The sequence below is a fragment of the Neophocaena asiaeorientalis genome, unplaced genomic scaffold (assembly GCF_003031525.2).
Source record: "Neophocaena asiaeorientalis asiaeorientalis breed wild unplaced genomic scaffold, Neophocaena_asiaeorientalis_V1.1 scaffold174, whole genome shotgun sequence".
In the NCBI taxonomy this organism is placed as follows: Eukaryota; Metazoa; Chordata; class Mammalia; order Artiodactyla; family Phocoenidae; genus Neophocaena; species Neophocaena asiaeorientalis.
Window position 1 is genome coordinate 1136428 of NW_020174922.1, and position 23458 is coordinate 1159885.

The 23458-nt window shown below is 35.4% G+C and overlaps 1 protein-coding gene across 4 annotated transcripts in view; it reads right to left on the minus strand.

Moving 5' to 3' along the window:
* The window catches only part of MPDZ (multiple PDZ domain crumbs cell polarity complex component), a 131484-nt gene that overhangs the window by 65555 nt on the left and 42471 nt on the right, over window positions 1-23458 (minus strand). For 3 of the 4 annotated variants that reach the window (XM_024760483.1, XM_024760481.1, XM_024760480.1), the window contains exons 10-18: window positions 22092-22275; window positions 21184-21255; window positions 17958-18067; window positions 15456-15602; window positions 14306-14470; window positions 12709-12894; window positions 11369-11578; window positions 9130-9246; window positions 6294-6461 (exon numbers count right to left, since the gene is read on the minus strand). In XM_024760483.1, the coding sequence (XP_024616251.1) occupies window positions 6294-6461; window positions 9130-9246; window positions 11369-11578; window positions 12709-12894; window positions 14306-14470; window positions 15456-15602; window positions 17958-18067; window positions 21184-21255; window positions 22092-22275 (1359 nt within the window). The remainder of the gene's footprint in view (window positions 1-6293; window positions 6462-9129; window positions 9247-11368; window positions 11579-12708; window positions 12895-14305; window positions 14471-15455; window positions 15603-17957; window positions 18068-21183; window positions 21256-22091; window positions 22276-23458) is intronic. The other variant, XM_024760482.1, reaches the window with a different exon arrangement.

The window sequence follows — 23458 nt, forward strand, 5'->3', positions numbered from 1 at the left end:
AACATAATTTTTAATTACTCAAGAAGTATCAGCAAACATACATTCTTTGCTTTGCTGATAGTCCAAACACGTTTATTTTTATAAATGATTCTGAATACATTTCCTGCAAATCATACAACTCATACTGAGTCATATTAGTACTTAAGATCATTAAGACATAATATTCTGTTCTACTAATAAAATTACTCAGAGTCCAATACATATAGGAAAAGTAAATACATATTTCTAAATCTCATTTAGAAAGTACTTCATATCCAATCTGTCTGAAAGTTTCTATTCATTATAAAATTCAGAAGATAAACAGTATGACACTAATTGATTTCAATTTATAAGAACCTCCAAGAAAAACACTATTTGGATAGGGATTTGTAGGTATTTATGTAGTTGAAAAGGAAGTCATACAATTCATACTTTTATAGGGAAATTTTTCTCAAATATTATGCAAGTTGTAGCAGAAGGAATAGTAAGTACTAAGAAATGGTGTCATAAGATGTAGGTTCTAATCCAGACTCTCTTATTAACAATCTATATATCACAGAACCTCTCTTGGCTTTATGTTACATAATTTCTAAAATTCCCTGAAACTCTACAATTCTACAGATCTACATAAATACACGTATCTACTTACAACCCATATATTGCATCACTTATGTGCTTTGGACAAGCAGTGCTCCTCCATGAACTGCTGTTGAATAAGTGTGTTAATTGTTCCTTCAATCCTTTTACTGACATTTTTAAAGTATAAAATTAGGGTATGAATACATTATCCTCAAAAAAGATTCAGGCCGTACAGAGGTATATTATGTATGCATACAGGGTATAGTATGCAAGTCTTCCCTTATGGCTCATTCATCCAGTCCTTTCCTCAGTAGAAATAAGGGGCTGGCATCTGTTGGGTGTTTATTCATCAAATTTTTTATGTATCTGTCTAATACATATGTACAAGCACAGATGCACACATTCACATGCACATATACATGTTCATTTTAAAAATCTAAACTAAACTATATACTAAGTAGTACATTTCTACTTGCTTTTCTGAAGTACCTTTAATATCTTAACATGAGAGATTTCCTTGTCAGTAAATATGTTGTCATTGACATATTCTGAATATAAAGTCATTGTGATATATACTGTTAAGTATTTTCCAAGCTTGTCTCTTGTCTTTTTTTTTAAATAAGTTTATGTATTTATTTATGTTTGGCTGCGTTGGGTCTTTGTTGCTGCGCGTGGGCTTTTTTATAGCTGCAGTGAGCAGGGGCTACTCTTTGTTGCGATGCACAGGCTTCTCATTGTGGTGGCATCTCTCGTTGCGGAGCACAGGCTCTAGGTGCGCACGCTTCAGTAGTTGTGGCACGTGGGCTCAGTAGCTGTGGCTCGTGGGCTCTAGAGCGCAGGCTCAGTATCTGTGGCGCGCAGGCTTAGTTGCTCTGCTCCATGTGGGATCTTCCCAGACCAGGGCTCGAACTTGTGTCCCCTGCACTGGCAGGTGGATTCCTAACCACTGCGCCACCAGGGAAATCCTTGTCACCTGTCTTTTAAGTTTGTATATGTTATATACCTATACATGCTGAAGTTAAATTCTTTATGTGATCAAGAATTGTTTATGTAATTTTTTATGAAATTCTTTATGTAATCAAATTTGTCAATTTTTTTATGCTTCTGGGTTTTATATATTGCTTAATAATTCCTTTCTCTGCACAGAGTAAATGAAATGCTTTATAGTATTTTTCTCCAATTCTATAAATGGTTAGTTGGCAGATTCAGTATTAACCCATCTAGAATTTATTTCAGGGTGTGGTGTGAGATATGGGTCTCTTTCATTTTTTTTCTAAGGTGGTAATCAATGGCTCCAACACAGTTTATTACACTCCTCTTGTTCAATCAAGTTTTCGTCTCTCTGGAAATATCGAATATTCCCCGTATAAAGCACTGAGGCAAGTAGGAATATCATATAAGCAAATACCATCTTTAAAATCCTCAGGAACAAAGGATAGAAAGTATCATCCTCCACACTCCTAGAACCTAAATAACAACCTGTTGGCTCATTCAACCAACTTTATGTCTTATGAAAAAAAACAAAACAACATACTTACTAGAGAATTGGTTAGCTTCTGTATTACTAAATTAATTATAATAATAATTATCGGTAAATCATCCCTACCACTTCTCAAATAAAGATGACAATCAAAACTACTTTTCATCACAAAAAGAGGTCAAGCTGCCCTTGTTAGCTAGGGTTTACTATAAATCATATAACAGCAATCTCCATGAATTATTCATGAAGGAGTTAACACCGGCACATAGAAAAGAAAGAGCTAATCAACATAGCAGACAACATACGCCTACTTCAGAAACATTTCTAGTTGCTGAACAACCGACTTTTATTTTTAAAAGTCGCGTGGATCTAAAAGAAAAGCAGTTCTTCCCTCATAAGATGTCCAAAAATAACTACGGTTTCCCAGTGCAACTTGGTATCTAAACTGAAGTCTTTCAAAATTCCATATTAATAGGTGCCTCCCCTTGACACATTCTTGTTCTTAGGAAAAATGGGGGAAAGGTTAAATTAAAATGCCAATTATATTTGAAAGTAGCTCTTTTTTTTACGTGTAATGCATAAAATGTTATACTTGGGCACGTTATTTACCCACAGAATATGTTTACATAGACGAGCTAAATACTTAAGCATTCACTGGACACGACCTGCTTTTTTCCAATAATAACTCTATCACAGAAGTCCTTCTATACTTTTAAAAATATATCATAAGCACAGCTGCTCCAACTTAAATTGTTCTCCCACTCTTTCTGAGATAAGGTACCCTTCCTTTATTATCTGTATTCTTACCCTACTGAGGGAAAAGGCAACATCTTTCATACCTTTGCGAGCTTGCAGTTTTGTCACCAAGACTTCCACAATCACTCTCATCATCTTGACTAGAATGATGTAATTAGTTTTTGATACTAACCCTTTCTCCAAAAAGTAAAAATTAAAAAATGGTATCAATATTTTAAACTTAAATGTGAAGGCAGCAATATTTTATGCTACAGTACAACACTAAGTGGAGATTTGTTCCTCTAAATATATAGATTTTTAAAAAAAATCATGGAATCCATTAGTTTTGTTTCGGGTGCAAGGTATGAAGAGGGGTTTCGACCGTGACAAACATGAAGTTCAACTTGCACTAGAAACAACAGCATTTCCTAGAGGGTCCAATATTCAGCAATGCAGACATGCACCAAACTGGTAATCATTTCATCCCTGGAGCAAGAGTGAGAACATGGGTTTACTAGGGAGTGTCGGGCATGGCCCTGTGGATAAGAAGAGGAGATTCATTACATAGCTACTGAATCTTTTTTTGACTGTACTTTTAAGCCAAAATAGGGAAAAATAAATGAAAGCATCTTCTTCCCCAAAACTATATTGAGCTTTTAAACGAAAGTCTACAGGCATTTAGTAAGTTTCTAAAACAATTATTTCTGCATTCTATTGTGTCTTGAGGTGACAAAGAAAGGGGGACAAAAAAATTAATCGAAAAGTTAAAACCTAGAACAATGAGAAAACCCACTGGCTTCTTGCCTTTAAAATCTACATTTCAGGGACCTGATTCTATTAATCCAAATACCATTGAAGTGGCCATATTTTTCAGATTCTTGAGTAATGGTTGTTTGTTTCCCTTAAGTCCTTAAATGATAATTAAGCAAAATAAGCAAATACAACTCCTTTAAAAAAAAAAAAAAAAAAAGCAGAATGATCCCCCAAATGGGAGAATTTTGTGCAAAGGATGTCTATCATATGCCTACAGCCCTATGCCGTTTAAGCAGCTGCCCTGGCCCAGGCTGTACCCTTAGGGGGAAGACCTCCCTCCATGATGAGTCCCTGCTCTGGATGATCAGCTCTTGGAGCTTCCAGTAGCATACCTAGCAATGGTCCAAAGACTTCTCATCAAGGTAAAGGAGACAGGCAAAATTATTTGTGCATTTCCAGCCACCATTTAAGGCTACGAGATTATTACATAATTAGCAAAGTCAAAAGCCTGAGGAATCACTGAGATCCTCACACTCTATTATATCCTTCTTTCAAATCTGTGTGGAAGCTTCTTTGTTTTTCTTAAGTATCATACATGGTATGATTTTATCAATTAAAGAATTCCAAAGTAAGCTCACTTTTCTTTAAGAAAAATGGTCTACTCTATATTCTGTAACAAACTGCCATTCTTTTAAAAATAAATTTAGTGCAAAGTAATAGGAAGATGAATGAATCATCTAATTTTTTCATTTTTCCAGTAAAATATCTAGGTACTAAAAAAATGCCACAATACAAAAACAAACAAGCCAAAAAAAAAAGTTGCAGAGCTTTACCATGATACACAAACAGTCATACTTTCTAAGAAAACTGAAAGCACACAGGAGTTTCACAATGTGTTTTAAAACACCCTCATTAATATCTTCTTTGTTGTTTTGTAGTTTAAATATTTCAGTTAATGGGCCAGCTTGCCAAAATTTGCTTCAACAAAAGAGTAAACTGCTTAATGAAAAGAAAAAAAAACGGCAAACAGACTTCAGTAAGCCAATATGTTGTGCTGCATACAGCCAGCATTTGCCCTGTAAAATATATGCTTCTCAGTATCCAGATTGTGTAATCCCTTTAAGTAACAATTACTAAGGTAAACAATGCAATCCGTCCCACTGGCAAGAAGGAGTGTGCTATGCTGCAGATTAGGAGATTCCATGAGGAGATGAACTCAGCTTCCAGCCCTGAGGCCAGTAAAGATGGAGTATGTTCCAGACAAGTACTCAGATAGACAGTCTCAGGTGTGGTGAGAGAGGAACAGCTGCTCTATTCAAGATTATACCTTGCAAAGCAATTCAAGGAGATTACCCAGCATCATTTACAAGGGTAACAGGTGCACCTTGAACATGAAAGAAAATGCTTTGAAAATGTTCTGGCCAAAAAGTTACCTGTTAATCAGGAAAGAAGGAAAACTGCCCAAGGCCTATGGAAATTCCACTTTCCAACTTATACATAAATACAGATTCCCTTCCCACTGAATTTACGTGAAAAACATATATTTCATATATTTAAGAAAGAATTATTATTCAGTCTTTTATCTTCTTTTATCTTAATTTTTATATTTATTTACAGTATATTTCCAACACAGTTAAATATAAGCATATATGAACCCTTTGCCCAGATTTAACAGACATTAATATTTTGGCATATTTTCTTCAATCTCTCTTTCTTCTTAAAGGATATAATGTGCTACAGATAGAGCTAATTCCCATGCTTTATTTTTTCTCCAAGAATAACTTCTTTCCTGAAGTTGAAAGAAATCATTCCCACACATTTTCAGATTTTTAAAGTATACACACTCACACATATACTCATAAATATACACCGAATTGCTCTTTATATCAATTCTGAGAAAATATAAACAACTCCAACTAATCAACAGAAAGACAAGCAACTCCACACAAAAATGGCCAAAAGATATGAAGAGGCCATTGGTGGAAGTGAAAACCAGATGGCCAATATAGGAAAACCTGTTCAACCTCACCAGTAATCAGGAACTCCAAATTCAAACAGTAAGATATCATTCTGCACCCAAAAGACTGGATAAGTTTTAAAATATTACTTAGTAAACATTATAGAGTGTGTCATCAAGAAAATAAATAGCATTGGGTGGGGCACTTACACCAATAATCTATTTCTAAAATTTAGATGGCACAGACATGTCAAATAGTAGCTAAATTCTCCATTCGCATCCAGTGACTTAAACATAATTTTGCCATTCACTGGGGTTTTTATATAAAGTATTCTTTGGCATCATTTTTATAAAAATGTAAGACAGCATTAACTTTAACTTAGCTAATAAACATTAAATTAATGAAAGGAGTATTTTACTGTCCAACTTTCCATGAAAGTCAGCTTTAAAACCATTAAGAAAATAAAGTAACTCTTGTAATTTTTCCAAGGCAGACACCGCCAAGAACACAATTTGAGAAATACATTTCATTAAAATTTTTCTGTCTAACATGCAAATCCTAATCAAAGTTTTGAACCTTTGTGTCTATCACGCTGTATCACAGAACCTAGATTTAAATAGTCCCTTGGAGTCTACAAGATACCCAATTAACACTACCTAAAGGAAACTGCACTTTAATCTGATAATGAATCCCTGACTGGAAAAACATAACGTCTCTAACATGCCCCTCCCAAAACACCCCACTAACAATGACCTCTGGGAAATTACGCACAAAGTTTTCCCATAAATAAAATGGCATTTCCTTTGTACCTTGGGAGGAGAAGATGGAAGGGAGGGACCAAAATTCAGATTATCACTACAAGCACTGCCGTGAAGAGATAAAATAGAGGCTTGAGCAGAGTAGATACTGTCGTTATCAGGAGAGTACTGAGACTCAAAGGCAGATTCATCTGCTAAGTCAGCATCATTTGTGTCCACCTAGGAATAAAAACAATAGTATCAGTTGGGAATTCTGTTCTGATACATATATGACAAAGTCTCCACTTGAGACTAAAGGGCATACTGCTTTCATTCTTTTGTCTATTCTATTTTCTACATGACCTCTTCACCCTCTTCAACATATCAGAAACTAACTAATGCAACAGAACAAGGACAAACTGGTGCTAGCACAGAAGGTTACTTTATTCCATCAATAAAAGGGCAAAAAGTAACAATTTACAGAGGGCTTGGAGCAATTCTAAGTATAAATATTTCCATAGATTAAAAACATATTTTCCAGTTCACATTTTTTTAAAAAGTAGCTGCCCAAACTCCTAGAATTTTATATTAAAATGAATGAGATCATCACTTTTCCTATTCAACTAAAATAAATTATTATTCAACAAGGCAGCTAAGCAATTATCTACTTGTAAAGCTCAAAAAACAATATATTTTGTTTAAATTATCCTTTAACTAGATTTTAAAACCATTCAAGTTACAGGTCCAGAATTTTATGGTGATCACTGGAAATCAAAAATAATATCTGTGATTTCATGTTGAAATTATATTAACAAACACGGGACCTTATTATGATCTGGTTATAGTGAAGCTGTAAGTTATAAACGTCTACTGATGGAAAACTCAGAAAGAGTGAGCTAGACAATTTCACAACATTTTATAAAAAAATCTTATTACTATTTTCTGTCGCAGAACCAAGTGAAACAATTAAGTCATGATGAGCTTGTAGCTCTTCTTACAATTCACTCAGTTACACCTTAGAACAGACAGAAATGATGTAATTACTACCCTTCTCTAATATCACCAATATTTGTCTTAATGGCCAAAACCCGTATGTTCTATTTCTTTGTGATTTCGACTTACATGTTTAGCCAAGAAAAGTATCATAACATTATACCAGGTCACGTTCTTGCAAAAACCTGATTAAGAATACAGGTTGGGCATTTTAAAGTGACCCTCTCCCTAAAAATGTATTTTAAATACATGTTCAAAGTTACTACTGACTATGTGGAGGTTTACCCTTTACAGATAGATGCACATTATGTACAACAATCTAAATAGTAAATCTTTAAATTTTGCTATCTAGATAGTATTAACTAAGCCGAGTGTCACGGATTATAATAAATATTTAAGAGTACCTAAGAACAATTTGTATGCTTATCGTTGATGCCCTAGAATCTTAAGAGAGATCCAAATAATCAATTCACTTAATTATTTTAGAGATTAAAACACTAGGGCCCAGAGAGACTGACTGACCAATACAAGATTACATAGCTACTACCATTATAAGATGTTAAACTGACTTAAAAGTGGGTCTCATTTTTCTTTTTGACTGGCATTTATTTAAGAACATTCAAATATGCCATGTAAAATCTACAGAGAAAATTGTTTCTTGGGGTACTTCTAGAGACAGTGATATATTTGTGTCCTATAACATTTCAAAAATAATTTTACTATAGCTGGGTACTATTTAATACATTTATACCATAGTACTTTATGTAGTTCATAGCATTCTAAGCTATCCAGTTTTGAAGTGGTAATAATGCCCATGGGGAATACAGCCAAATGTTACCTGGTATGCTAAGTATTATAATGTGAAATTACTGCACTAATTACAACATACAGCAAAACTTTCCAAATGGCTAATTCAGGAGCTGACAGTTGAAAAATACTAATAGAAGTATTATTAGTATTTCAATACTGAAGAACTATCTCCTTCAACACTAGGATTATTGGAATCAAAGAAATAATTCATACTCCAGTTTAAAGCACGATGTGCACAATTGGTTATAAATACCTAATGGAGAATTTCACAGGTTCTAAACCTCTCACTAGTCCAACACCACTAAAACATGTATTAAAAATATTCCTGGGCTTCCCTGGTGGCACAGTGGTTCAGAATCCGCCTGCCGATGCAGGGGACATCTATCTATCTATCTATATATATATATATATATGTTCCTTTTTAGTTACACTGAGCAATGTTTCTCCCCAGAAAAATTTAGGTCAGGAACCTGGCTTCAATGGTGGAAGTACTAGGAATAGGATGTGTAATTTGTTACACTTATATTGTATAAATGTCACGTGTATATTTATATCTGGTATTTAGTTTTATATTTTAACTATTAACTGTTAACACAGCGTTAGCTCTTCTACCAGACAATAAGGTTCTCAGGATGAAGAATCACGTATTTACCTAACAAAGTGGCCCCCAGTGGTCCCTAAATATGTTTATTACAATGAATGATTTTATATAGCTCAAGTAAAAATAAAATTTTAATTTAAAAGTTTCTGGTAAATCAGTAATGTTAACATACATGTATTCATAGGAAACATGAGTTCTGCCTCTTTTGGAAGCTTTTGTGCTCTTAATCAATAACTGAACCAATTTATGTGATTTTCACATTATTAACATCTAATGAAATAATATAACTCTTACCTCATTAAAAAGAAGCCAAACAACTGATATACGAATGAATACTGAAAACAGTTAAAGAATGCCTGGAGATGCCCAAGTATGAAATTAGAGCAAAATGCCCAGTTTTCCAAAACATAACGAACAATATAGCAAGACTTTAGAATATTTTGAAAAGCAAAAATAAGACACATAAGATTCTGAAGGAAAGCTTGATAAGCTGTGGCCACTAACCAGAGCCAAGTCAGCCCTGAAGAGGGCTTTGTCAGCCAGCCCTTCCTCCTCGCAGGAATGTGGTGGGTAGAGAAAAGAATCCTCCTTAGCAGAAACATAACCCTCTTCTGGTGAAAGCTGCAGGGAGAATGAAGCCCAGTGTTTGAGGATGAGTTCATGAAAAAGAGAGAGAACAGGAAAGAGGGAGGGAAAGGGAAGACAGAGGGTGAGGGGAGAAAAAGTAAGGGGAGGAGAGGAAAAAACAGGAAAGTTTTCAAATAAGGTTTTCAAATAATAAAGTCATAATAAACATACAACTTTAACATAAATGATGAGCACAGAATATGATATTCATATTTAACAGTTTTATATTTTAAGATACAATGAGGACCTTTATTCCAATACCAACATCATCTGTTAGATGAGAATCCCTTTCTACCAATTTCTTCATCCTTCTTATAAAAGATATTCAAAATCAATAATTTTTTATATTATAATAATCTTCTGGTCATTTTTACCTGCCAAATATTTGGTTAAACAATGACTTCTTAATATAGAAAGAAGGCAACTTTTAGGTGTTAAGACATAAAAGAAGTTGAAGAAAAACAAAACATTAAAAAGAAGGACCAATTTCTCTCTGTCATCCCTTACTAGAATATTATTTTAAAGAATGTAATTTCCTTGACAAGGAAAGTTAGTGAACCTTACAGTGAAGTCTCTTAATTTAGCACGGCTTAAAAGACAACCACCCCACCAACTCTGTATGTACACAACATGCTTAAATTGCACTCCTGAGATATCAAATTATAACCATGATCACAGTGACCGAAAACCTAGCATTCTTATTACAATCTCAGATAAAACAGGCTAAAATATTTAGATTGTCTTGCCTATATCACCAATACATGCAGAAATATTTTAGAGAAAAAATGTTTATCTTCTTTTCCCACACATAAGAGTCTAATGGTCAGTAAAACTCACTTTATGTAAAAGAGATATTCATCACATACTGCAATGCATATTAAATACTCTTATGAAAGAAACTTATTTTGGATCTACCCAGGAAAAAAAAGATTGCTTCTGAGTAAGTGGCATGGTTTCCCGATAAGGGCAGTAAAAAACATATATTTAGTCACGTTTGCCATTTTCTTTGTGTAACAGAAAGACCGGAACCAAATGTATGGTCAATCTTAATGAATATGTAGAGTCCCATAATGGCCTATCTTCATTCTTACACTCCCCGTTGTACTGATATCTTGTTCTGATTTCTATAATCCTGGTTTGATTGAGGTTTGCTTAACATGCTCTTCCTTCTTCCCTTCCTCTTTCCCTCCCTTTCTTTGTGTTTTCATAAATATATTTTCATAGGTTACAGAAATTTATTGTAGAATAAAAAGCAGAGAATGAAAAATTTAATAAACATTTTAAATATATTAACAAGCTTACAATTTGAACAAACTCTCTGACAAAGTCAACAAACCTTCATTTGATGTTTATGCAAATGCATCTATGCGTTTGTGTTTTCTTAAGAAAAGGTGTATTTGCCTTGTCACTTAAAATATTTTATACACTGAAAAAATCCAAATACTGAGATTGTCTCTAATATTTCATTGCAATTCAGTGATAAGTGCTATGCTGCAATCACTATACCTACTAAGCATACTGACATTATGTAGCATGAATTCATTAGTTGCTTTTATATTGCAGTAATTAATAACATGAAGGTAATTCCCTCCCAGGAGGAGAGCTATAAGCTGATGAACCCACACTGGAAATTTCAATTTCTTGCTCTGTAGTAATTAGACAACAAATGTATTGAAGTCACTAGAATATAGGAACTTAAACCCACTCTGACAGAGATTCTACTTTCTTCCACGATAATTAAAGATTCCACTGTCAGTTGTTAATGCTATTAATTTCTCTAATATGCCACCATACTGGTATAGATTATTTTAAAGCCTATTTCTTCGAAAATACTTGATTCTATATTGACCATGACCTTATTTTGGAATAAAAAAGGTGAAAAGTAAACCACAGAATGCTAAGTTTTAAATTTATTTCTGAACTTCCTGGCTGTTTTCTGCCCTTCACTCTTAAAAAATATTACTCAAAATTAAATATTCACACTCATGGAGCCAATAACCATGTTGATGAAAAGTACCAAAAGTCGTGATTCAATCATGAGAACACCTGAAGATAAAAGCCTGAACGCCAATACTGTTTGCAAATAAAAAGAAATCAGCAAAATCTGAATTCTTACGGGTAAAGGCTTGGCAACTCCTATTCTCACAGTTCCTGACGATGCACCCTTCAGTGCCTGGACAGCTTCTTCGAGACTGCTGTTTTCCAAGTTAACGTCATTGACAAACATGAGTCGATCTCCAGGGAGAAGTCGTCCATCCTTTTCAGCGACACCACCAGGCACCAGAGAACGAATTACAATCACAGTGCTTGCTGGGTCAACTGGATCCTGGCAGAACGAAAAAGGAAAGAGAAGGCAGCTCCTTTCTACACTTAAAAATGTTGTTACAGGTTGTACACTCTGAATTGTAACAGATGGGTAACTGTTCCAAGTGTCTTTTAAGAATTTGATACAACACTCCCAGTGAATTATCCGGGTGAAGGATATATCCATTTGAAAGAGTTTAGGAAAAGTCTACGCTAAACAGTGGCACCCTCACTTTTCCATGGTTCCCAAGTAGACCTCTTAAATTATACAGGTAACTGTAAAAGTATAACTTTAACTTTTGATAAACTGTTCAATTTTATAACTATCATCTGAGATCCATGAATTATTAACAGTAGCGTTTATTGATAAGATGATAGTATTGTGGGCCATTGGTAGATGTGAGTATACTGAGGGAAGGGCCTGTTTTTGAAATGAAGAAATACAGAAGGAGGCCATATCATATTTGGTGATGCAGTGTCTTCAGATACACAGAAATATTAGAACAAGACTCCAGAACCAGGCCCTAGAAAGAACACAACTCCCTGGAGTCATCTGAGATGGCTTTCCAGCTCAGTATTAATTAATGAGGAACAGCAGCTGCACTTCATCAGACTGGCGTTCGCACACCCTCAGTTACTCAACACAGAACACAACATGAGGATGCAGGCTATGCCCAAGCAATTTAAGATTATTCCTAAGTTCGGTCAAATAATAAGAATATCAGAATTTACAATATATCCAATTATAAGCCTATCATTCACTTCTAACAAAAGTAAGTATTTAATAGTTTCTGTCTTACCACTCAAATATGAACCATCAGTTAAGAGCAAGGAAATAAAAATAATTTAGGCATATTCCCCAAAGGAACAGAAAGACTATATTTCTATAACATTCCTAACAAGTATTCTGCATATTCTTCAAACTTCCAAGAGCTGAAATATAAAAGAGCTCAAAGAATTCAATGTCAAAAGAAATGCTTTACGATAATCATTTAGTCATATAAATTATTATGCTGAAAGACTTACTAGAAACAAGAATACATCTTTGATAAATCTAAGCAGTATTATCTGCTTTTTCTCTGCTATTAACAATATATGTTTAGTATCTGTCATCTTTTTTTAAAAAAATTGTTAAAAGTAGCATATATTTACCTGATAATCTAAAATGCTAAAACCAAGTCCTCTGCTCCCTTTCTCCAGCTCTATGTTCTGAACGTTGGCTTCCCACATGGCCAAAGGTCCTTGAACCTCCTCTGCATTCTGACCCACATCGGTCATCACCAGCACAGGATCCTCTGTCTCCGAGGACCCGATAAACTCACCTAGATCTATATGAGGCTGGATAAACAGACCAGACAGCTCTTATTTCAGACGCACTAGATCCACAGATGCACATACAAACACTACAAGGAAAACAAAGATTCCCAGCATCTGTCCAGAATAAAACATTCACATATGAGTAGCAAGAGCTTCTCATGAAACCATTATGAATTAAAGTAGCAAGTCAGAAATATCTAACTTGTAATAGGCATTTAAAATGTATGGTTCAAAGAGCTCCTATAAAAATACATAGTGGTTACATCTCGGCAGCATGATGGTGGGGGATTTTGACTTTTTTCATCAGTGTCTGTTATCACGTCTATCGTTAGAAAAAAAAAAATGTGAAGCTATTTTGATATTAAAGAAAAATAATTCTTATGATAAATAAGAACAATTCAAGAGGAAGTGGCTATGTAAAAGTTCTGTACTCTAGGCAAATAAGGGTTCTAAAATCCTGCGAGCTGTACACGTGATTATTTCATTAATAAATTAACAAGCACAATGGCAGGACGAGATCTGAAGTCAGATTGGCCTTGGCTTGAAGACTGTCTCTATGATTTTTCATCTGTGTTGCTTTGAGCGGTATTCTTAACCTGGGCTTCACACTTACCCATCTCACAGAATTTTTGAGGATTAAGTGAGGTATCATTTAAAAAGCACTCGGCACAGGGGTTCAAAACATTAGCTTCTTTTAGTAAAAATATACTAAAGTGAATCCGGTTCCACACTAGATAGGAAAAATGTGCTTTTGATGATGAAATGTTAGTTTAAATACTATCGTTGCTTTTTATCAATTATTGCACAGTACGACCATGGATGCAAATCCGTCCACCTGCTTTATTATAATAATAAATACCATTACACCACATAAAATGTATCTGGATATGTATGGTGCTAGACTGACTTCTACACAATTTGGAATTATGTTTCTTGTTCTCCCCTATTCTTACCACGCCTGTGACAAGCGCTGGGCTGGGGAGGTTACATAAAAGTATCTTCTACTACATATGTACCACATACTCACTACTTTCATATTTCAATTTTCTGTTAAGGGGGACGAGTGTCTAATTCATAGGAATAGTGTGAATAAATTATACAAGCACACATGCACAGTAATATCTAATATCATTATATATCATATTTAACCTACAGAGCAACCCTCTAGGATAGGCATCAAGACTCATATTTTACACAGGAGAAAAGTGAGATTCAGGAAGATGAAGTGACTTGCCCAAGGTCGCAGAGCTAGTAAGTGCCAAGCTTGATTCAAACCCACGTCTGTCTGACTCCAAGGTCTATCCCATAAGCCACAGGATTTGTGAGGAAATCAAATATCAAATAAGAGAAAAAAGGCTTAAAATTTTTTAAATGCCATTTAACCTTTCCATTATACATTCAGATTAGTCTCCTCTATCTGCAAACCTGGTACCTTTTCTGTTAGTTCAATGTCACATAAGTCCAGGCTCTCCAACTCTGACGGGGTGGTGGGTGGCACCGTTCGACGACAGCACACCATTGTCACCTCTATAGGCAGTTCTTTTAAAATAGTCACCACATCCTGGTGATTCTCCCCAAGTAGAGTTATGCCGTTCACCTGTGCAAAAAGAAAAGTTGGCCAAGAAAGAACATTTCCTAACATGACTACTTTCAAAACCATTTTTTTTATTACATAAATATAAACTGTACTTGGGGGATAACCATGGCTCTGCTGTGCTGAGAATGATAGCTGGATCTGTAGTGGTGTTTCCTAAAACAATCTACATGCAACACTACAGTTTTGTTGGAACTGGACTTCTAAAGCACTCACAGGAAAATCACTAGCTTTCACCCATGTTTCATATGCCAGTGTAATAGTTTGGAAAGGGAGAGTTAATAAAATCATTCCCAAAGGATAAAGGGAAAAGGAGAAGTTTTCTTTAAATGATGTGTTATATCATTATTATATAACATAATGATATGTTATATCATTATATGTTATATCATTATATCAAAATGATATGTCATATCATTTTCTTTAAATGATATGTTATATCATAATAATCATTATTATCTTCATTATGAAAAAATGAAGATAGAAAATGGCATGTATTATATGCTAGTATGTTATTAAAAGGGGGAGAAGCGAATATATTCAAATTTTCTTACTTATTCATGAAAAATATCTGGAAGATTGCATAGAACCAATGATAAGCAGTTACACCTAATGAAGGGTGATGGGAACTGAGTGGACTGGGACAGAAGAGACTTCACTGGAGTATATCTTTGTATTTGTGATTTTGAAACATGTGAATATATCACCTATTCTAAAAAGTGAATGTTTCAAAACTTTTAAAGAAAAGTTGTTATAGTTCTCCGGCCCTAAAACAAACAAACAAACAAAAACCACGCAAGGAATTAGGTAAGATCAATGTACGTACAGATTGAAATTTCTGCTTTGGGTGGAGTTTTACTTGTCTATCTTTCTCAAGTACACTTTGGAGGAGAAATTTTAAATAAGAACTTACTTATTCACCACATTAAGCCTCCCACAGCCTTTTCAAAATTTTATTTACAAAGGGGAAAATGAAATAGCTGCTTACTTCCAATAGCTCATCTCCACTGAAAAGCTTCCCACTGTGTCCGACAGGACCTTCCGGTAGAACAGATCGGATAAAATGATGGCCCACTGTTGCTTCCAGACTTATCCCCAACCCACTGTTCTCACTGAACTTGCTCACATGGGCCACCTGAAACAAGAAAAATCATCACAATTTTTAATATTCTTTCATTTATTTTCTTCTCCTGTATGTATTTTATGTTCACTCCCTAAAAGGTCAAGTTTCTTACAAAAGCTTCAAAACCCTTATTGTAAAGCGGCAAACCTTAAGAGCTTTGCCTTGGAAAGAGTGTTGATATCTATCAGTTTCTTGAACCAACACAAACCAAAACGAAGTAGCCAGATGCAAGCACCCAAGACACTTTGCAGTGCCTACAGGTGCTGATGACAGATAGAGGGTAGTCAGAGTGACCACAGATAAAATCAAACGCCTGAGCTCAAACAACAGTACAGAAAAGGCGCATCCTTAGCAGTTCCCGTGTGCCAGGACTGTGCTAACCCCATTACACAGATTATCTCACTTACTTCTCATAAATAGGTACAATGTCTACCCAAATTGGAAAACAAGGTTCTGAGAGGTTACCTTCAACAGAGTCACACAGCTACAAAAGTGCTTTGAACCTCAGCAGTCTGAACCTAGAGCCCAGGCTCTGGACCATACACTGTATCAAGGGGACAACACTTGTCTTTAAAAGTGAATCGCAAGAGGGAAGACACATGGGAACATATGTATATGTATAACTGATTCACTTTGTTATAAAGCAGAAACTAACACACCACTGTAAAGCAATTATACCCCAATAAAGATGTTTAAAAAAAAAAAAGTGAATCAAAGCTTAAAACAGGAGAATAAACCTTCTATTTCCTACTGTTATACTAAATAATGAAAAACGTTAGGAATTCACCATTTTCACAAAGAGTCCATTCATTATAATATTAAAATCAGAAAGTATACTAAAGATGATCTGCTTTATCCCCTTTATTTTATAGTTAAGGAAACAGGGATAAAAGGACTGAGAAAAATGTTAAATTATAAAAGATCTTTTTCAAATCTTAATGATAACAAGCACAGGGTTAATACTACATGTTGCATTATCTGACTTTGCAATCTAATGCTGGATGAAATCCTTCTACTTCTTAAAATCCAATTTAGGTATCACTTCCTCCGAGCAGCTCTCCAGGTCCCCATTTAAATGTCCATCAATCCTTCTCTCTACTACTCCTCCTGTAACTTCATTTTTGCTGTATAACTACATAGAAAATAATTTGAAGTCCAGATCTATGTCAATATTTACCTGGAGTTTAATGAAGACCTATAAATAGCTTAGTTCTTTCTTACTTATAGTAAAATCCCACGCTTGACATATTAATGGAAGTGCCACCAAGAGAGCATGTGCACAAAGAGCAGTTAAAAGTCCATGGTCTTGGGTCTGACCTCTGTGAGAAAATGGCTGGTGAAAGGGTGCTCTTCATTATTCAGTTAGCACCTGAAGGAGTGCAGCCTCAGTTATTCGTGCCAGTCACGCTAACCCCACCCCACAGAAGGAATCTCCCAACTTTCCTTTCCTGCTAAATTAACTACAGTTAAGCTGGACTTTGTTGTATTTTTTCCTTGACTCAATTTAAAATGGTAACAGCAGCTGTACTTACTCAAATCTCATTTGACTGTTAACCATCTTGAGTGTTTAAAAAGAAAAAAAACTTTGTAATGAGTATTAAAAACTAAGAATACTACTTGGCACAAAGTACTCAATAAATGTTAGTTATTACTTATATTATATGTCATTATCTGTTGTGCTTTATCGCTTCTAATCTACAGTTACTTGAATATTATAAGCAATATGAAAAATTTTACCTAACCTAGTATTTTATTGTTCCTTTGGAAATTCCTGAGAGTTGCTGCTATATACCTAAAGATTCATAATTTGTGTCTACTTTGTTAAACCTCTTTTTAAAATAGCAGATCACAACTGCTACCCTAGGTATGCAAACCTTTAATAAACAAAATGCTCACTATGGCGTAAGTGAAACAAAGAAAAGCATGCAGAATAAAAACCCTCAAGGAGAGTAAAAGCATAAGAGTGATAAGGAAGAAATAGGAAATTACAGTTCTGTACATAGGGCATGATGATTTTTGTTTTATTTTCAAGTAAATCCTGTCATTCTATTCTGATTCTTTCCACGAATCCTAGGAATAAGAATCAGAAAAACCCTTCCTAATATCTAAATAATATATATGACTGTAAGAAATACTGATGAATTATAAGTTCTAAAACTCCCATCTCACTTTTACTTCAGCTCCTTGGTTACTCTCCAACTTGAAATTTTAAATATCTGAATCAGCACATTTAGGTCTTTGAAAAAAGCCCTTGGCGTTTGCTACTTCTCTAAGACTCTTCAGGATGGTCATCTTTATTATTGTCAGGAACTTCCTGCTCAAATACAGTTCACAAGTTAGGAAGTTAGGGAGGAGAAGCTAACCCACCACTATTTCATAATTAATGCCCATAATCCTTTGCCACTTGGTCAACAGGGCAGCTTCCTGTTGTTGAGCATCTTCTGTATCTTCTCTCTCAGCTGACAGTAATGGATACCCTGAAAGAGGTGACACAATTAGTGACATACCACAAAAATCTCCATATCTTAACATTCGGTACCAGGGACACTGTGATCACAACCTGTCATACCAAGTCTGACTGTTCACTCAATACATGAGTTACTCTTATTTCTCTACACATCTTAATAATTCAGTTTAGAAGCCTATCATCTGCATGTTCCAAAACTATTCTCTTTTAAGAGATATCTTTTAGGTCTTAACTATACTTCCATTAAAGTATTCATATATTATCTAACTTTTTATTTAAAAGAACAAGGACTCCAACTAGCTCCAGGATTCACTTGGTGGCCCTCTTGTGACTCTATATTAAAAAGTCACACTGCCTTCTATGTTAGTGTATCTCTTTCATTTTCATTTGGTTCTACAGAGTAGAGAAGGGACCATGCTATGACTTAGCAAAAACAAACAAATTAACAAATAATATATGTACCTCCATGTACAATAAGAAAATATAAATAAAAAAATAAGAAACAAATGGAAAATGTACATTAAGTTAAAACCCTATAATTGAAATCATACTAATTGGCAAAAAAAGGAACATGAAAAAATAGAAAAGAAAATCACTAAACAAGTTATGTAAACAATACTGAATTAAAACACTTAGCTAAAATAAACTGGTTGAGAAGAATTTTCAAGTCATATTCAAAGATTTCCATGACATCACAGTTTTTACTCGTAACAGTTGTCTTCTAAAAAAAAAAATCTCTACAGGCCACTACTCCTTATATTAGATTTTCAATATCACTTTTTAGCATTCAAATTTCAAATTTAAAGAGTATTCTAAAATTCAGATTTCTCATTAGCTGCTTCCTTGTTAGTGGAATGAATGAGCTTCCACTCCAGGACTATTTTTCAGGTTTGTTATGTGTCAGATTAATAAAACGATTCTGTTTTCTCTTTGAGAAACTGGAAACAGTAAGCTATATATTTCTGGAGACTAGCCCCCCAAAATGAGTGTTTTCTCTTCAAAAGTACATTCATTCCAGAGAAGTATGAATGTGCAGCGGTGAACACAGACTACAGGAAACCTTTCAAGCTGATGAAGGTTAGAAAGAGGAGGGTCAGCTAGTCCTACCTCCTCCCATAACCCCATTCTCTGATTCTGTTGTGTTTACACAGGTGGGCAGTGATTCAAGCAGGGTGGGATTTGGAATGAAGAAAGTGGGGAATCTGTAAGCTGCTGATAACAACAGTCTGAAATTTGTATTCATACAACCAACCTACAGTCACAAAACCCTTCATTCTCCCCCTTTCCCAAATGCCCCAAGATCAGATTTCAGGCATATTTAAAAAACCATAAAGTCCAGTCATTGTAGTGAGGTGGATGGACCTAGAGTCTGTCATACAGAGTGAAGTAAGTCAGAAAGAGAAAAACAAATACCAAATGCTAACACATATATATGGAATTAAAAAAAAAAAATGGTCATGGAGAACCTAGGGGCAGGACGGGAATCAAGATGCAGACGTAGATAATGGACTTGAGGACACAGGGAGGGGGAAGGGTAAGCTGGGACGAAGTGAAAGAGTGGCATGGACATATATACACTACCAAATGTAAAACAGATATCTAGTGGGAAGCAGCTGCATAGCACAGGGAGATCAGCTCAATGCTCTGTGACCACCTAGAGGGGTGGGATAGGGAGGGTGGGAAGGAGACGCAAGAGGGAGGGGATATGGGGATATATGTATAGCTGATTCACTTTGTTTTATATAAAGCAGAAACTAACACACCATTGTGAAGCAATTATACTCCAATAAAGATGTAAAAAATAAATCTAAAAAAAAATTGAAAAATTAAAATTAAAAAAAAAATTAAAAGTCCAGTCTCCTGATGTTACTGTGAAGTCAAATGATTTGTCCAGGCTCACATTACGTGTCAAATTTCTGTGGAAGAGGCAACATCTTATCCCCTGTCAGAGGACCAGCACTAGAACAGATGCATTAGAATCATTCAGACATTTTTCCTTTATTTTAAAAAGAATGTAGGACTCCTGATTCTAAGTCTAGACCCTCTCCCACCTAGCCTCCCATACACATATGCACATTCACCAAAGCAAAACAGATGGCTGAGCCTTCAAGACCATCCCCCACACCCATCCCTTCTTACTCTCTCAAGTTTTATGCTTTGAAACATTTTTATCCTGCCCCACTCCTCTGGATATTCACATCATCCTAAATAATTTCTACACCTATGAGTGTAAAAATAGCAAAATGTGACTAAATCCCTGAGAGTCCTACACCTGTCACTCCTGGGATATCACTGCAAACACAAATATCCCTTTAAAATAAAAAAGTTAAATCACAATTTTCAGTAAAAAAAAAAATAATGAAAGAGGAACTATTTTAAAGAACTACAAAGCTTCAATATAATTATTTAGTGAAGGGCAGAATTCTCATAAGAAAGATCAGTCTTGGACTTTGTTCACTGGATTTAACTTATCAAACACCTAAAGCAATATGACAGGTCAGGGAAGCACACAGCATCCAGCCTAAAACAAAGGCAGCAACATTCGGGCATAATTATATACTAAAACTATGCCGCCCTAAAATTTTTGAAACAGTTTGATGAATTCTAGGTATATAGTGAGAGAAACCTCAGAGAGGCTTAATAATTTCTCATATAACTCCTTTCAAAATTTAAAACTTTCGAAAAATTTAGAAGAAAGAGTCCCCAAAATAAGGATAATTTCATTCCTAAAACTTATGCTTTAAAGATTCTCTTGTGTTTATTTTAAAAATCCTTTTAACTTTATTACTGCTTGCTCAATAAGAGACAACTTGGATCTATCCTAAGAAATAAGGGGAATGAAATAAAGCCACGTATGTAACTGAATGATTCCTAAAGGTTCTGATTAAAAAAATGTAGAAGAAAAAAAAGATGGACTCAGCAAGAAAATCTGCCAACTATAAACTATTTTAATCTACTGGAGCAATTAATCTATCTGTAAATAAGGATTTTCAAGAATCTTTTTTGAAAGTTTTTTTTTTTTTTTTTTGTAATTTACAATATATCCAGAGAGGTTGAATCACATTTATAAAAATCATTTCTCTAAAAATCAATAAAGAACATAATAACCTCGCTCCAAGTGTTTACCTTCTTCTTCAATTGGTAATATGCTGGTGTTTCTCCTCAAAGATAAAGAATCTTCATCTTCTTCATAATTTTCTTAAAGATAAGAACATTTTAGTAGTTATGTCTGTAATATAATCAAGCACTTGAATTTTTCAAACCCCGCTTTATTTGAACACCTAAATGAGAGTTTGCTTTTTGTAGGTAAACTTTTCATCAAACTCATGTACTTAAAGTTCTTCTGTTAATGGTACAAAGAAGTAATGAAGTTCTCCTGTGACTTGCTTCCCTCTCTCCTGGTCTGCAATTAGTAGTGTACGGCATAAATACCAGAAAGGTCAACAGTCTGAGAAATAAAACACACTTTCAAACCAACAGCCTGGCTTCTAGCAATAAATACTTGCATCAGGGAGCTACATAAGGATTTCAGTAATTTTCAGACATATCCATGTACAAACAGCTTATGAATGACATTTCTAAATGTGGAAATAGGAGTCTCACGGTCTACTGACTGAGCTAGCCAAGCCTACACACTGAATTAAAGTTGATTCCTTCAAGGAAAGGGTGGGCATTTAGAAACATTATGGGGGTCACACACATAATCTAGGCAGAACATATTTCCCCCTAAAGAGAAAATGTAGCAATGACATCCAAAAGTAAGGCAAGGACAGAAAGCAAATGACTGCACGTGTTTCCAAATGAGAAGTGGTGACTGAATAAACAGTATAGAAACCTGCTTTATTCGGAAGCCCGTTCTATGTTAATGGATGCACCTCTGGTTCCAGTTAATCTCAACTTTAATAAATTCCCTTTTTACTTGGTTCATAATGAATACTTAAGACAAAAAGTGACTCTTTAAATAATTTCAGAATTAGAAAAAATACAAAATGATGTTAAGAGTCTAACTGAAAACCAGATTCACGTGGCCTTACCTTTGCTTACGCTTGCATTAACAGGAGACAAAACTGCATCTTTTGTGATGTCCTCCCGTGACGCGAGCTCAGCGTCCTGCTTTGCTCCTCTCCTCATTAATGTCAGGTGAACAGTCTGTCCTGTGTGTCGCAACACCTCTACTGCTTGTTGATTGGTAAAACCCTGAAGGTTTGTGCCATCTACCTATGATAAGAACAAGACATGTTAAAAATAAAAGGATAGCTGTATTACTAACCCACGAAACACACGGTTACTGCTTGTCAGTGAGAACAAAATTGGGAATGAATATTCCCCTAGGTGGGGGTATGGGCTAAAACCTGTCTGGGGACCAGTACTGGCTCAGACGCACTGGAATCACACAGGAGTGTTTCATCTGTTTTAATACAAACTAAGGGGTCTCACTTCCAGAAACTATGAGCCAGCGAGTCTAGAGAGGGGGCCAGGATTCTCCACCTTTTAAAATATTCTTTTGTATTTCTTAGGGGATCCTAATGCACAGTCAAGTTTGGAAATCAGTCCTAGGCAGAATACAGAGGTATAGAAGACAGTGAGGTAAGTGGCTACTGAGAGTGCTGACGAATTCCGAAATCATACTTACACTGGCTTTTAAAAAAAGAAAGATGACAAAACTACCTTCCTTTTTATTTCTTTACCTCTTCAAAAAATATTTTCCCTTTTTCTAGTTCACAAATGACAAAACACTTGATGGTGCCCCTGTGACCTTTCCAAACTACAGATATGATTCCATCACCCACCCCCCCGGCCTTTCGTAGAACACTCCTTGAGACAATGCTCCAAATTTTTAACATGGCTTAGGATGGCTGTGTCAACCCCACCTCCCATCACCAACCTCATCCTGCAGGATGCTGCCTATTTCTCTGCACTCCAGCCCCAGAGGACCATTTCCGTTTCTCTGACCTGCAGTGCTCCCTTCAGCCGTGAGGTCTTTGCAAGTTCTGTTCCCTCAGTCTAGACTCTCTGGACAGCCTGCTCCAGCCCATGCTCTTTCTTATCTATTTACTAAAACACCCATAAGTACTTTAGATCTCAGTTCAATAGTTATTTCCACAATTAAGCTATCTTGATGCCCATGACTTTAGTCAAAGTCCCCTTTACCATTTCTCCTTCACAGCACTTATCAGAAATTTAATTTTACGTTTTCTGTCATTATTTGGTTTATTTCTGCACCCTCCAAGAGGACAGGCTCTGTGTGGCATCAAAACACAGTGCTGGGAATTCCCTCACAGTCCAGTGGTTAGGACTCCGTGTTCTCAATGCCAATGCCCCGGGGTTCGAACCCTGGCCAGGAAACTAAGAGCCCACAGGCCGTGCAGCCACCAACAAAAAAAAAAAAAAAAAAAAAAAA